The 14,416-nt window shown below is 44.7% G+C and overlaps 1 protein-coding gene across 1 annotated transcript in view; it reads left to right on the top strand.

The window, feature by feature from the left end:
• Window positions 1-14,416, top strand: part of Ticrr (TOPBP1 interacting checkpoint and replication regulator) — a 40,807-nt gene that overhangs the window by 24,279 nt on the left and 2,112 nt on the right. The window contains exons 14-21 of the mRNA XM_042278495.2: window positions 2,574-2,631; window positions 4,152-4,313; window positions 6,761-6,851; window positions 7,899-7,957; window positions 9,027-9,158; window positions 10,049-10,206; window positions 11,960-14,087; window positions 14,213-14,338. Of these exons, the coding sequence (XP_042134429.2) occupies window positions 2,574-2,631; window positions 4,152-4,313; window positions 6,761-6,851; window positions 7,899-7,957; window positions 9,027-9,158; window positions 10,049-10,206; window positions 11,960-14,087; window positions 14,213-14,338 (2,914 nt within the window). The remainder of the gene's footprint in view (window positions 1-2,573; window positions 2,632-4,151; window positions 4,314-6,760; window positions 6,852-7,898; window positions 7,958-9,026; window positions 9,159-10,048; window positions 10,207-11,959; window positions 14,088-14,212; window positions 14,339-14,416) is intronic.

The raw sequence follows: 14,416 nt of genomic DNA on the forward strand, positions 1-14,416 counted from the left end.
TCACTAGGTGGGTGGGCTTACCATCCTGCTGAGGAAGGAAGGAGGAATAAGGTGCAGTGATGCTGTGGAACCGTTTGAGGAGAGGCAAGTCTGTGAGAACTTGCTTCAGAAGCATCCTCTGCGGTAGTGGCTGTTCATTTCTAAACTGCCCTTAGCATGGGAGGCAGGGTTTCTTTTAGAAGTAAGCAGGTATTCACTTTCTTCCCACACCTCTCCTGTGGAGAAGATGCCGGTCCCACAGATCTTGCAGTCATAACTGAAGGGCAAAAAATCTAAAAGTGGATGGACAGAAGCCGGGAGAGCTCTGTTATCACTATAGATTGTTCAAGACAGCCATGGCTGGGCATGGTGGCTCACACCTTTAGACTCAGCACTCAGGTGGGTCTAAAGTTCGAGGCTGGTCTGGCCTACATAGTGAGTTCCAGGACAGCCAACATTACGGAGTGTGATTGTTTCCTAAAATAAGCAACAACAAAGAACACCAGAGCAAACGTACAGAGATCAGGATTTGATACTGATTAAAGAATGTATTTCGTGCCAGTTGGTACAAAGATAGTGATAGGCGTTGAACTGAAGGATCAGATATTAAGTTTCTATATAAGAAATTTGAGTTTTTCGAAAGGTCAATATAGTTAAGCTAGGAAGCAGTGAATTTGTAATAAAGTGTAGCATACGTTAATTATGTATATACATCACATTAGTGAATAGTCATTCCTTTGCATATATTAATTCTTAAAGATTAGAAAGCTTGGGGAAAACGTTTTTGACCTCACCCTAATACCTCCTTGATACAATCTTAGTTTTCCTTTTTTTCCCCTCATTTTTCTGCTTTAAAGATTTTTTTAAATTTATTTTTATTATGTAAATATTTTGCCTTGTGTGTATGTAAATGTATCATGTGAATGCCTAGTGCCCATAGAGGCCAGAATAGGACATCAGATGCCCTGATCTAGAATCCAGACAGAGCCATGCATTGTTCCAGTTCCAGAGGATCAGAGCCCTTTTTGGACCTCTGTGGCATACAAATATGCAGACAAAACTCTCATACACACAAAGTAAAGTATTTAAAAAGAAAGAAATAACAAATGGAAAAATCTTGAAAAAGGATTCCCTTTTTTAGATGCGTCTGGAATTTAGAGTCTTGACTCCTTTACTAGAGTAACAAGCCAATAGAGGTTTGATGCAGAGGTGCTATAAGAGTCCAGTGTCCTAATCTGTATGGCTTTCCCCTTTTTAGGTTACAGAAGGTGTACATGGTCATCATTAAAAAGTATCTTTTCTCTATCCATTCTCCAAAAATTGTAATACTAATTATAGTCTATTGTTTATAATTCTAGACCCTTTTCCGTATATACCTAAAACAGATATCAACAGTTTATGTTTGTTACCCACATATACATGAACCTTAAAAATAATTTCATCCATGGGCTGGAGGGATGTCTCAGTGGTTAAGAGCACTGGCTGGTCTTCCAGAGGACCCGGGTTCAATTCCCAGCACCCACATGGCAGCTCACAACTGTCTGTAACCCCAGTTCCAGGTGATCTGACACCTTCACACCAATGCATATAAAAATAAATTACAGGGCTGGAGAGATGGTTCAGCAGTTAAGAGCACTGACTGCTCTTCCAGAGGTTCTGAGTTCAATTCCCAGCAACCACATGGTGGCTCACAATCATCTGTAATGAGATCTGGTACCCTCTTCTGGCCTGCAGTCATACATGCTGTATACATAATAAATAAATAAATCTTTAAAAAAAAAAAAAAAAAAAAAAAAAAGCCGGGCGGTGGTGGCCCACGCCTTTAATCCCAGCACTCGGGAGGCAGAGCCAGGCGGATATCTGTGAGTTCGAGGCCAGCCTGGGCTACCAACTGAGTTCCAGGAAAGGCACAAAGCTACACAGAGAAACCCTGTCTCAAAACAAAACAAAAAAATAAGTTAAAAAAAAATTACTAATTAAAAAAATCATAATTTCAACCGGGCGTGGTGGCGCACGCCTTTAATCCCAGCACTCGGGAGGCAGAGCCAGGCGGATCTCTGTGAGTTCGAGGCCAGCCTGGGCTACCAAGTGAGCTCCAGGAAAGGCGCAAAGCTACACAGAGAAACCCTGTCTCGAAAAACCAAAAAAAAAAAAAAAATCATAATTTCATCCTAACTGAGCATGTGCACATCTCTATAAACCTGATGTGAGATGCTGAAGCATGAGTATTGTTATGTAGCTAGCCTGAACTGCATAGAGACTCTTGTTTTTAAAGAAACAAAGATTTAAGCTACCATACTGACTATGCTGAATTTAAAAGCCCTCCCCCATCACATATCTCTATGGTGGTATATACTAGTCTCCCATGTGCTCTCAATCCCTCATTGGTTGGGTGTGTGACTTCACTGTTTCAATCTTCATGTGTGTTCACAATCCTTCTTATTTTGGATTACTACTCTGTAGCGAGGATGTACATTAGTGCATTTTACTATTTCTGCTATGGATCTCTCTCTGAATTGCAAGTTTCAGGTAGAACTCTTACTTTTTATCTTGAATGAATGCCTGTGTTGATCTTCCTCATTTCTCATTTCCAGGAGAACTCTCACCTTGCTCCTGCACAGCCAACTCTCCCAAGGAAAGACACGGTTCAAGGTGTGTTTGTGGGTTTTTCAACACCTATTCACTGGATTGACACATTTATTTTGATTGGATGTATTTAATGTAAGTTACAGCTCCTTACCAACACTGGTTAAAAAAATACATCCAAATTCCTTGTCTTGGGATTCCTTTGTTTGGGAATAAGATAATTCATATAGCCTTAAATTAAAATATTGCATCATGCAAATTACTGACCTAAAATATTTTAAAATGTCATCATCATGGAATTCAAAATTAGAAAAAAGAAAAGAAAGAGAGAGAGGCAGTGGAACTGTTTAGACAAAAGGAGTTTAAACATGTTGGTCAAAGTGCACTCCATGGTCCTTTGTTATTGTTCCATATATGTATGTGCAGCACAAACCTAAACATATAAACACACAAACTGCTCCATCTGTTTAGAGTTGCTAATGCGTGTATGATTTCAGGACTGACCACTTGGTATTAGATAACTAATTAGGAGCTCATTCCTGCGGAAGACTATTTCTCTCAAGTTAATGTATTTTTTTGTTTGTGTTTTTGTTCTAAGACAGACTCTCACTATATAGTTCTGGCTGCCTGGCACTTGATATGTAGACCAACCTGTCCCTGGAGCCACAGAGATCTGTCTGCCTCTATTCCCTAGTGCTAACAAATAGAAACACTTACTATATCTATAAGTAAAAATACTAAATTCAGACTGGAGAGATGGCTCAGAGGTTAAGAGCACTGGCTGTTCTTCTAGAGGTCCTGAGTTCAATTCCCAACAACCATGTGGTGGCTCACAACCATCTGTAATGAGATCTGGTGCCCTCTTCTGGCCTGCAGGCATAGATGCAGACAGAACACTATGTATAATTAATAAATAAATAAATAAATAAATAAATAAATAAATAAATAAATAAATAAATAAATAAAATCTTTTAAACTAAATTCATTATTAAATACTTCCCACAAAGAAATGTCGAAGATTAGATGATGGCTTCCCTGTTGAATTCTACCCAGCAATTAAAAATAAACACTCTAGCCGGGCGGTGGTGGCCCACGCCTTTAATCCCAGCACTCGGGAGGCAGAGCCAGGCGGATCTCTGTGAGTTCGAGGCCAGCCTGGGCTACCAAGTGAGTTCCAGGAAAGGCGCAAAGCTACACAGAGAAACCCTGTCTCGAAAAACCAAAAAAAAATAAAAAAAAAATAAATAAATAAACACTCTAGCATGTATTATCTCAGTTGATAATTCTAGACAGTACGCTGAGGGATGGATTACCTTGAATGAATGAGGGTGATATAACTATGTCCATGAGCAACAGAAGGGTACTGGGCCTCTACCTCATTCAAAATTCTGTGTAAGACTTTTGGAACCTGTAAGGTCAGAAGTTTTGGGGTTCCCCAGAAGTATGCTACCCAGGGGAATCATTTTAATACATAAGGTTACAGAGTGGCTTCCTTAAGCAGCTCTGTGTTTGGATCTGGCGTCCTCAATTAGTTGACCCACATAATGCCTTTTATCTCCTGTCTCCCTTCCCCTCAATGCTATTAGAAGTGACAAAAGTCCGAAGAAATCTCTTCAACCAGGAAATGCTTTCTCCTTCAAAGAGGGGGCTAAAGCGGGGACTGCCTCGAAGCCATTCTGTGTCAGCCTTGGATGGTCAGCACCACAGACAGGACAACTTCAAGAAGACCAAAAGCAGCACATTTCAAGGTAACCTCAGGAAGAGCTTGTAACAAATTTGTGGTGGCATTGTTCCATTTTTATTCCGAATCGGCAATCTGAGTCTTCCTGCCTTTTTCTTGATGACTTTAGCTAAAAGTTTGCTAATTTTACTGATCTTTTGAAGAAACTCAGACTTTGCTTCATTGACTTTCTAGCCTCATGTTCCTTCCCACCACTTTGGTTTTAGTTTCTTGTTTTTTCTTTTTCTTCTTTTAAAAGTTTTGGTTGTTGGTTTTGTTCTGTAGGGTGTGGGCAATAAGATGTCTCATATGGATCTCTTTGGGTTCATCCTTGGAGTCCATTAAACTTGAGCGGTTAGGCTCGTGTCTTTCATCTGATGGAGGGCGTTTTTAAAATTTTTTCTTCAGAAAGGTTTTCTGCGCCTTTGTCTTTTCACCGTCTAGAAATCCCATGATGCATATGGTGATATCCATGATGGTACAGTGCACATGGGTGCCTCAGGCTTTCTTAATTTTTTCTTTCTTTTTTCTGGTCAGGCTGTTTAATTTTGGATGCCTTCTTTTTCAGTCACTGATTATTCTGCCTGCTAAGACATGTGGTTGAATCCCTTACAGTTTCCTGTTGCATCTGTATTTTTGTGTTTTGTTGTTATTGTTGTTGTTTTGTTTTTCGAGACAGGGTTTCTCTGTAGCTTTGCGCCTTTCCTGGAGCTCACTTGGTAGCCCAGGCTGGCCTTGAACTCACAGAGATCTGCCTGGCTCTGCCTCCCGAGTGCTGGGATTAAAGGCGTGCGCCACCACTGCCAGCAATCCAAGTTATTTTTATCTTTTGGAAATTTTAAGTTAAAATAAAATTACATCATTTTCCTCCTCCCTTTCTTCCCTCCAGCTCCTCCCATGTTCCCCCCTCACTCCCTTTCAGATTCATGTCTCCTTTTTTATTATACATTATATGTATGTATGTAAGTATGAATGGATATATAAATATATATTCACATAAATATATAGATACAGCTTGCTGGGTCCCTTTAGTGTTGTTTGTTTCTATAAGAGTTTAGGGCTGAACACTTGGTATTAGTAATCAACTCTGGGGCAGCTCCTTGGTAGACTCAACTCTCCCTCTCGGCAGTCATCATTGCCGTAGTTCTTTGTCTAGGCCTAGACAAAGGCCTGTGAGATTATGTTAACGTGTCTGTTGATGCCACTGTTGAGGTTTCCTTTAGTCACACATGTTGAAGTATAACGTGTGTAGCTTCCCTGGCATTGGCAGCAGATTTTCTGGTCCCAGGGCTCTTATTATCTTCCTACCCCTCTTTGGTGACTTTCCCCAAGCCTCTTAGGTATGGGATTTGTGTTGCAGATACACTGATTTGGGCAGAGTACCCCACTATCAGTTGCTCTCAGCATTTTGGCCAGCTGTGGCTTTCTGTATTGGTCTTCATTAGCTGTGAAGAGATGCCTCTTTGATAAGAGATGAGTGCTGTACTTAGCTGTGGGTATCAGGATAGATGTTTGGAATACAGGTAGGAATTATACTGGTTTGTAAAGTAGTAGCCTCTCCTCTGAGGCCCATGATCACTCTAGCCCTAGATAATTGGCCAGGTTTCTGTTACCAAGCATGAGTGCCCTCCTGTTGACTGGGACTGGTGTCTAATTAGATAGCTCTTGGTTACTGCCAAGATAGGTGCTGCTATTGCACCTTTAGGGATATTTTGCCAGGCTGGTCGCTGTTTTTGTTTTTGTTTTTGTTTTTTGTTTTTTGTTTTTTTTTGGTTTCTCTGTGTAGCTTTGGCACCTTTCCTAGAACTTACTCCATAGCCCAGGCTGGCCTCGAACTCAAAGAGATCCACCTGCCTCTGCTTCCCACGTGCTGGGATTAAAAGAGTGTGCCACCACTGCCCGACCAGGCTGGTCACAGCTGGATAGGACCGTTGATTACCTCCCTCCTTTGGTAGCTTCCATGACAACTCAAGTGTGATAAAAAGGAGTCCTCAGAGAGGAGGCTTTGGGGTCAGTTCTAAGTCCTATGTCCAAAGTATATCTCTAAGTGGCACAACTTCATATATATGCACATACACTAATATTTTATATAATTTTAAGTAAATATAAAATATAAAATACTATGATTTCTGTGGCTTTTTCAATCATCCTTAATGTTATTTATCCCTCCTTCTCCCTCTCCTGTATTGATCTCTCTCCTTCCCTCATTCCGAATTAAAGCCCTCTCCTGGCTCTGCCTCCCGAGTGCTGGGATTAACGGCGTGCGCCACCACTGCCCGGCTTGTGTCATTTTTAATCAGTGCTGATGCACTGCTCTGTTCTGTTAAGCCCTGAAAGTATAGGATCTAGCTCAGAGTTTAGCATCCTCTCTAGCTAGGTAATAAGCCACATGTAAGTTCAGAATGCTCCCTTTCGATTGCTGCTGCCGGAGAGGGTTAAGTGAGATTTATAGCTGATACTGTTTTTGCATCTTAGGTTATCACAAACTGCTGACGAAGAGTGTGGCTGAGACCCCAGTCCATAAGCAAATCTCCAGGCGGCTGCTCCACAGGCAGATCAAGGGCAGGTGAGTGACAGCCCAGTCCAGACCCTTCATACACCCAGGCCACCTTCAGCACCATCTCATAGGCAGCTCTTTGCCTTCTCTTGACTTTCTTGGCTAATTCTTAACCCTGTTGCTTATACTTTGCTGACAGTAGAACAATCTACACGATTCCACTCTGGCCTCTTCTGCTAGGTAAACCATTTTGAGATCTATGCACATTGCTTGTATCAGTTCATCCCTTTTTATTACTAAGTAGTATTCCATTAAATGGATCTTCTACATTCACCTATTGACATGGGAAAGGTTGGTCCTTTTTCCTGCCAGGCAAGCCTGGAGATCCGAGTTAGCCTGTGCTGACAGGTACAGCCAGGGCTTGTTTTTCTCTGTAGTCACTAGTTGGACTAGGGGCTGGGAGATGTCTCAGTGGTTAAGAGTACATAGTCTCTTACAGAGGAATTAACTTCAATTCCCAGTTCCCAGCAACAATCTGTAACTCCAGCTCCAGGGAATCTAACAACTCTGGTCTCCATGGGCAATGCACATGTGCATAAGTAGACAGACATATATATTTTTTTTAATATCTTAAGAAATTCTAGCCATTTCATTCTCCATAATAATTATATATGTTATATATTATATATAGAGAGAGTGTAGCTGATGGTGGTGTATATTAGCTTATGCAAGATTCATGCTTCAATCCTCAGCTCTCACAGGGATAATAATTGTGAATGAGAGTGCTTACCAGTGCCTATATTGTTAAACCCCAAGACTTTTGTAACTTTGTTGAGTGTTTTCTCTGTCTTTAATATGTTTTTGTTGTTGCATTCTACTTTGTGTGTGTGTGTGTGTGTGTGTGTGTGTGTGTGTGTGTGTACACTTGCATGACAGAGTGCATGTGGAGGTTGAGGACAGTTGTTTTTTTAGAGTTGGTCTGTCCTTCCACCGTGTAGTCCTGGGGATAGAACACAGGTTGCTGGGCTTGGCACCAGCCCCTTCCTGAGCATCTTGCCCGCCCTGGCTTTACTGGGTAAATCATGAATGCTGTTGACTGTGCTGTTGCTCTTCCAGGTCTTCTGATCCTGGTCCTGACATTCACGTAGTTGAAGAGTCTCCTGAAAAGCAGGATGGTGAGCTTGCTAGCCACTCTTTGCATTCTGTCTAGCTTCTGCAAAAGCTTCCGGTAGTTTTCACTCAGCATATCCTCACATAGCTTCCGGAAATCGGGGTGGCTCTGGATCCAGCATTCACATATGTGAATGTTGCTTTACAGAAAATGTACTCAATTTCTGGGGAAGAAATAATTTTACATAATAGAAGTAGGCCTTGGTGTGAGGATTCAACTTCCATGTTACATGAAGTGCTGTGACTTATTTAAAGTGTGTCTTAATAAGGGCAGGTGTTCAATGTTCAAAATCTGATTTCTTTTCTTTTGTTTTTGTTTTGTTTGGGGTAGTTTGTTTTGTTTTGTTTTCATTTTTTTGCTACACAGGGTTTCTCTGTGTAGCCCTGGCTGTCCTGGAACTTGCTTTGTAGACCAGGCTGGCCTCAAACTCACATGCCTCTTCTGCCTCTCAAGTGCTGGAATTAAAGGTGTGGGCCACCACTGCCAGGCTCAAAGACTTTTCTTAAATTGTTTAAGTAACTCATGTTTGTGGCAGAAAAATGGCTTAATAATTCCAGTACTCAGAAATACTTTTAACATATTTTAGTGTGTATTCTTCCTAGACAAAAAAATATGTTTTGTACATATAGAAAACCTAGTTAAGCTGGACATGGTGGCGCAAGCCTTTAATCCCAGCTCCACTGCTCTGTAGGCGGAGGCAGGTGGATCTCTGTGAGTGCAAGGCCACTCACCGAGTCTACATAGAGAGTTCCAGGGCAAGCAGAGGTACATAACAGAGAGACTCTGTCTCAAAAGACAAACAAACCTAGTTTTTGGTTTGTTTTATACCAAAGTCACACTATTTATATTTTTGTTCTTTCTGTCATGCTTAGAGGTGACAATTTATGGGACTTGTAAAGGAATACGCTCATGGGTCAGTGTTTTCTCCTACCGTGGTGGGACTGTGTGTCAGTCTCTTGTACATTTTTTCAGAGACACTTGAGATGGTGTCACAGAATGATGCCTGCGCAGACTATAGGAGATGCTAAGTCTGAAACCCCTCCTGTTTACCAGCTCTGCTTCTGGTTTTGCAGAAATAGGTTTGAGACGAAGTCCTCGAACCAAACAGTTGTCGTTTAGCAGAACAGATTCTGGTTCCTTCTATTCTGTGTCTCAGCCAAAGTCTCGAAGTGTGCAAAGGATCCACTCGTTCCAGCAGAAGTCAGGTAATGCGGGCACATCTGTCAAGTGAATGTTTTTGGGAAAGGAAGCATACAATTTGACATTTTCTCAATGTTTGAGAAATAATTACGGTGATGTCTAGACAACAGTCCTTGGCCTGTAACCATTCCTCCCTTGGATTCCTACAGCTGGCCATCCATCCACACTGCTGTTTAGGTAACTCATTCACTCCTACACAGTTGTCCAGGTAGAGGGCAGGCAGTATCAGTTTGTCTGTTCATTGTGTTATCCATTTTTACCTTGGCTAATAGATATGTTTTACAATATATTTATACTTAAGGTAAGTTATTTCAGTTGCTTCTATTTCGTAAAATAAGGTTAAAATCCAGGAAGACAGGGCCTAGAGAGATAGCTTAGTGGTTAAGAACACCGGCTGCTCTTACAGAGGAGGGGTTCCCAGTATCCACATGTGGCTAACAACTGTCTGTAACTCTAGTTCTAGAGGATCCAGTGCCCTCTCTGGCTGCCTTAGGCACTGCACACACCTGGTGCACACTTATATAGGCAAAACCCTATACACACAATAAAATAAAAATAAGTAAAATCTTTTCTTTAATCCAGGAAGGCAGCATTCATTGCGGTTACACACATTGTCAGCTGGGATTTTGCACCCCAACTGCTCTGAAACGTTGTCTTTCTTGTTTAGTAATGTTGGAAGCACTGGGCATGGTGGCACACGCCTTTAACCCAGCACTGGGACGCAGAGGCTGGTGGATCTCTGCGAGTTCAGGTTCAGCCTGGGCTACAGAGTGAGTTCTAGGACAGGGAGTGTTACATAGAGAGACCTTCTATGGGTCCCCCACCCCAGCTCCCCCAAAAAATATTGGGAGGGCAAGTCTTAAGGAAGAATTAAACGTTGTTTTTTTACTTGCAGACCAAAGAGAAAATTTTCCAGTCCAAGGTATTCGGTCTCCTAAAACACTCTTTTTTGGGGCACTATCTGAGATAACTGGCTCCTCCAAGAAGGGCTCAGCTGGAATTAGGAAGTCCTCAAGAAGCATGCTGGATTCTGAGATATCTACAGCTTACCAGGTATAAAATTTCTTTCAAGTTTAAAATGGTACTGTCTTGGGGAATATAGAGACATTGCTGAAAGAAGCAGGTGTCCAGTAGAAAAAAGAAAACTGGGGCTCTATAGAGAATAAAAGGTATGGGTGGGGTGGGCTGGCACGTGTCTTTAATACCAGCACTTGGGAGGCAGAGACAAGCAGATCTCTGAGTTTGAAGCTAATCTGGTCTGCATAGTGAGTTCCAGGACAACCAGGGCTGTGTAAAGAAACCTGTCTCAAAATAAACAGAAAAGTCTTGGTGGCTAGGTTAAGCTGCATGAACGGTTACTGGAACATGGGGGTTTAAAGTAGCAGGTTTGGCTGAGGTCATGGCAACGAGGAGATAGAGGTGCTGTTGGCTTCTCTTTTGGCTGTGCCTACCATGGTGTGATCACTTCAGAGGCTTTTCTAGGTTCTACCTTCACCCATCCAGTCCCATTTGACTGCCCGTCACTGTACAAAACCTGGCAGTTGCTCTTCATGTATCTCAGGACGAAACCACTGAGCCAAGTCCTGCCTGTCTTAGTGCAGACATTTATGCTCACCCACCTCTCCTCCATCCTCCACAGTCAGTTCCACCTGGAATATTTTATTAGCCAGCCTCCATTTGGATCAAACTGGTCTTTCTGGAAGGTAGATCTGCCATCTGGCCTTGCTAAAGCAACGTTCCCTACGTTTTCCTAAAGCAGAGCCTTTGCATTCAGAAATCATCATTTTGTTTGAAAATCACTGAAATTGCTTCATTGTTAGAGGATGCCACAGAGCTACATGAGCATGGCCAGTCTCCCCAGGGCAGTCTCGCAGGTTCTCGTGGGTACACCATGGGCTGGCCTGAGCCCTCTCCACTTGGTGCTCTTGCTGCTCAGCCTACCTAGAAAGCTACTGGTGTTCATATTTCTGCTTTTGTTTGTATTGTTTTCTGTAAATAAAGTCCCCTCTGCCCCACTTTTCCAGTCTCTGCCTTCCCTTGCAGATACCCATTCTTTTTTTCTATTAGTACGTGTGTGTGTGTGTGTGTGTGTGTGTGTGTGTGTGTGTGTGTGTGCGCGCGCGCGCGCGCAAAGTGGTGTGCATATGCCATAGCGCATGTATGAAGGTCAGAGGGAGCTCTGTAGAATTGGTTCTTTGTTCCTACCTTTACGAGGGATCCAGGGATCAAACTTAGGTTGCCAGGCTTGTATGGAAAGCATCTTTACCTACTGAGCCATCCTGTTGGCTCAGGCATCCATTCTTGAATACCTGCTTCCTAAGTCATTCTTCCTTGTCCCTCAGCTGGGCTACACAGCCTCCTCTGTGCTTTTCTGCATGTTCCTGCCAACTCACTGAACATGGAAACTAGTTAGCCTGGGCTTCCCTTGAGACAGTCCAGTCATGTTATAGAAAGATGGGTATTTGACTGCCTCACCTTGTGGAGTTTTTTGTTTTTGTTACAAGAAAGAAGGAAAGTTTGGTTTGGGAGTGGCCTCTCTGAGACATCACTGTTGTTATGCCCATGTGTTTGTCTATTCTGCTGCCCTACCACCTCCTGGTCCTAGGAAAAGCGCACCAGTAAAGTCTGAGGAATGTCTGGGAGAGGGAGACGGGTCACTGTTTCTAATTTCTGATTTAAGATCACTCTTTTGGCGACTTTAAGTCTCCTCTTTGGTTTTCTAATGGTCTTAGAAATTACTAAGACAGTCTTTAGAGAATATAGATTATAATATTCAAGCTCTGAAATAAACTTTTTTTCTTTTCAGACTCCCAAAAAGAGTAACCAAAAATCTCCAAGCTTTCCTAAAACTACACCAAGAAGGTTCCCTGGTACAGCACAGACCTCACTGTGCACTCCAGAAAGACTACAAAACTCCCCTACAGAAATAACTCTGGCTGAGCGGGCCATTTCTGAGGCCTCCTTAAAAGACTCCTCCTCTTCACATGGTTATAGCTCACCACTGGCATCAAAAGTCACTCCCCTAAAGAGAGCCTCCCCAACTGAAGAGACCTCTCCTCTCCTCACAAAGCTGCCCAGAACACCCAGAAGACCAGACATTCATCCACCTCGATGCTTGTCAGACTGTGTGAATTCCAGTCCAGAAAGCCCTTATTGTCCAGCATCCCCAACTCCCTTGACTGCTAATTCCCAAAGTCAGTGTCAAAGCCCTGTAAGATACTCCTTCAGAACACCTCCCCGGATGGCCCTTGCTGGCACCCCTGAGCATCAGAAGCACCAACCGCTCCCTCTCCCCAGGGCCTCTCGGGCACAGGAACCTGCACAGAAACTTCAGGAGAGAGCTGTCAAAACCCCAACGAGGCCAGTAGACTCCATTACTTCTTCTCCACCTTGTTCTCCAAAGGAGCACTTTACCTCTCCTGGATGTGATGTCTCCCGGCATCCGCTTAGGAAATCTTTGTCAGCCTCCCCTCCTCCTGGAGAACTAAGTTGGAAAGCACACCGGACATCACCCAGCACAGCTACATCTTTCTCTTACCCTGTTCCCTCAACTCCTCCTAGAACCCCACGGAGAATGACCTCCCGCCCCATACCCCCTTCTCCGCCATCTAAGCTTGGGAGACTGTGGAGAAAGACCTCCAGCCCTCAAGACTTCCCAGAGTGCCAGCCGGGACCCTTTGCTGCTTCAGTGCTTGAAGCAGCTCCCAGCCCAGGGGCCATCACAGGCTCTAGAGGACCGCAATCCCAATCTTCTGAAGGGCAGGGCTACCAGGGCACTGGGCTCAGCAATGACTGGCAGGTATCTTCTCCTCAGCTCGTCACAAGTGACACAGAGCACCTTCCTCTGACTGAAGCCCAACTCCATAGCCTGGAGAGCCATGAAGGGAAAAGTGGCATCTTGCCAGGGGAAGACGGTGAGGGGCCAGAGACCACTGTTGCTGCTGAGCCTCGCTCTGGGTCTGGCCCTGGGATTCCTCCACCCGTCCCTTCCTCTGTGTCCAGCTCCCCCGAGCTGCTGTCCTACACCTGCCTGGCAGGCCGGAGGCAGGGCAAGGCTGCTGCTGCACAGCCGGAGAGTCTGCAGGCCCCGGAGGGCACTGGCAGCCCTCAGACCTATGAGGTTGAGCTGGAGATGCAAGCTTCCGGCCTTCCCAAGCTCCGAATTAAAAAGGTAGACCCTGGAGCTCTTCTGGAAGCTGAGGCCCTCGGAAAGGACAGCCCTCCAGGAGAGGAGGACGCCCTCCCTGCTCTCGGCATGCCCAAGGCCAGCAAGTCCTCCAGTAGGGTTGAGCACACCTATCTGTCACCCCCTTGCCTCCGGCCCTCACACAGCACACCTGGTAAGAGTGGGGGGCAAACCTTCATCTGCCAGTCTTGTACTCCCTCCCGCTGCCCGCCCAGTACCCCGTCTCCATTTCAGGCAGATGTTGGGGTGTCTTGGACACCGTCTCCCAAGCAAAGTGGGAAGACCACTCCTGAAAATATCAAAGACTGGCCCCGAAGGAAGAGGGCCGTGGACTGCAGTGCTGGTCCTGCTGGCAGAGGCGAGGCCAGTGCAGACTTCCCCGGGCCTCTGTCACTGCCTGAGCCTGGGCCTGAGCCTGAGCCTGAGGGAAAGGAGCATGGCCTTGAACGTGGCCTCCCCAAGGTTCTTGTCTTGGAGGATTTTGAACTAGAGGGGGTGTGTCAATTGCCAGACCAGTCACCTCCTAAAGACGGTGTGTCTAAGGCTGAGGAAGCCTTCTCCTGGGGACAGTTTGGATTAGGCTCTAGAAAGAGACTCTTGTCTGCCAAGGAAGAAGCTGAATACGATGTCAAAAGGGTCTGTGATTCCCTCAGCGAAGAGCCCCAAGGCAGCAAGCAGAGAGAGTGGTCTCCCCCTTGGAATGCACCACCACTCTGCTCAGTCGGGGAAGACGAGGTGTTTGCTTCTGGTGAGTTTCTTTTTCAAGCCAACATGCGGTGTGTCTTCTCTTGGGCAGAGTGGTGAGGAGGTGTTTGGAGCTGTGGGTAGCCTGGAGTCTTGTGGGCCTACACTTACCTTGTGGCATCTCCTTAGGCTCCACCCCACCCTCTGGCTGTATGGTACGGAGCTGCCTCTCTGCCAGTGGTCTGCAGGCCCTGACCCAGTCTCCGCTGCTGTTCCAGGGAAGAACACCGTCCTCTCACAGCAAGGACACCAGAGGTAATCTGCCTGTTACAGGTCCCAGATGCTCACCAGGGCTGAGCGCTCCTGTGAGTGATTTGCAGAGTTCTCTTGGAA

Source organism: Peromyscus maniculatus, chromosome 1 (assembly GCF_049852395.1).
Source record: "Peromyscus maniculatus bairdii isolate BWxNUB_F1_BW_parent chromosome 1, HU_Pman_BW_mat_3.1, whole genome shotgun sequence".
In the NCBI taxonomy this organism is placed as follows: domain Eukaryota; kingdom Metazoa; phylum Chordata; class Mammalia; order Rodentia; family Cricetidae; genus Peromyscus; species Peromyscus maniculatus.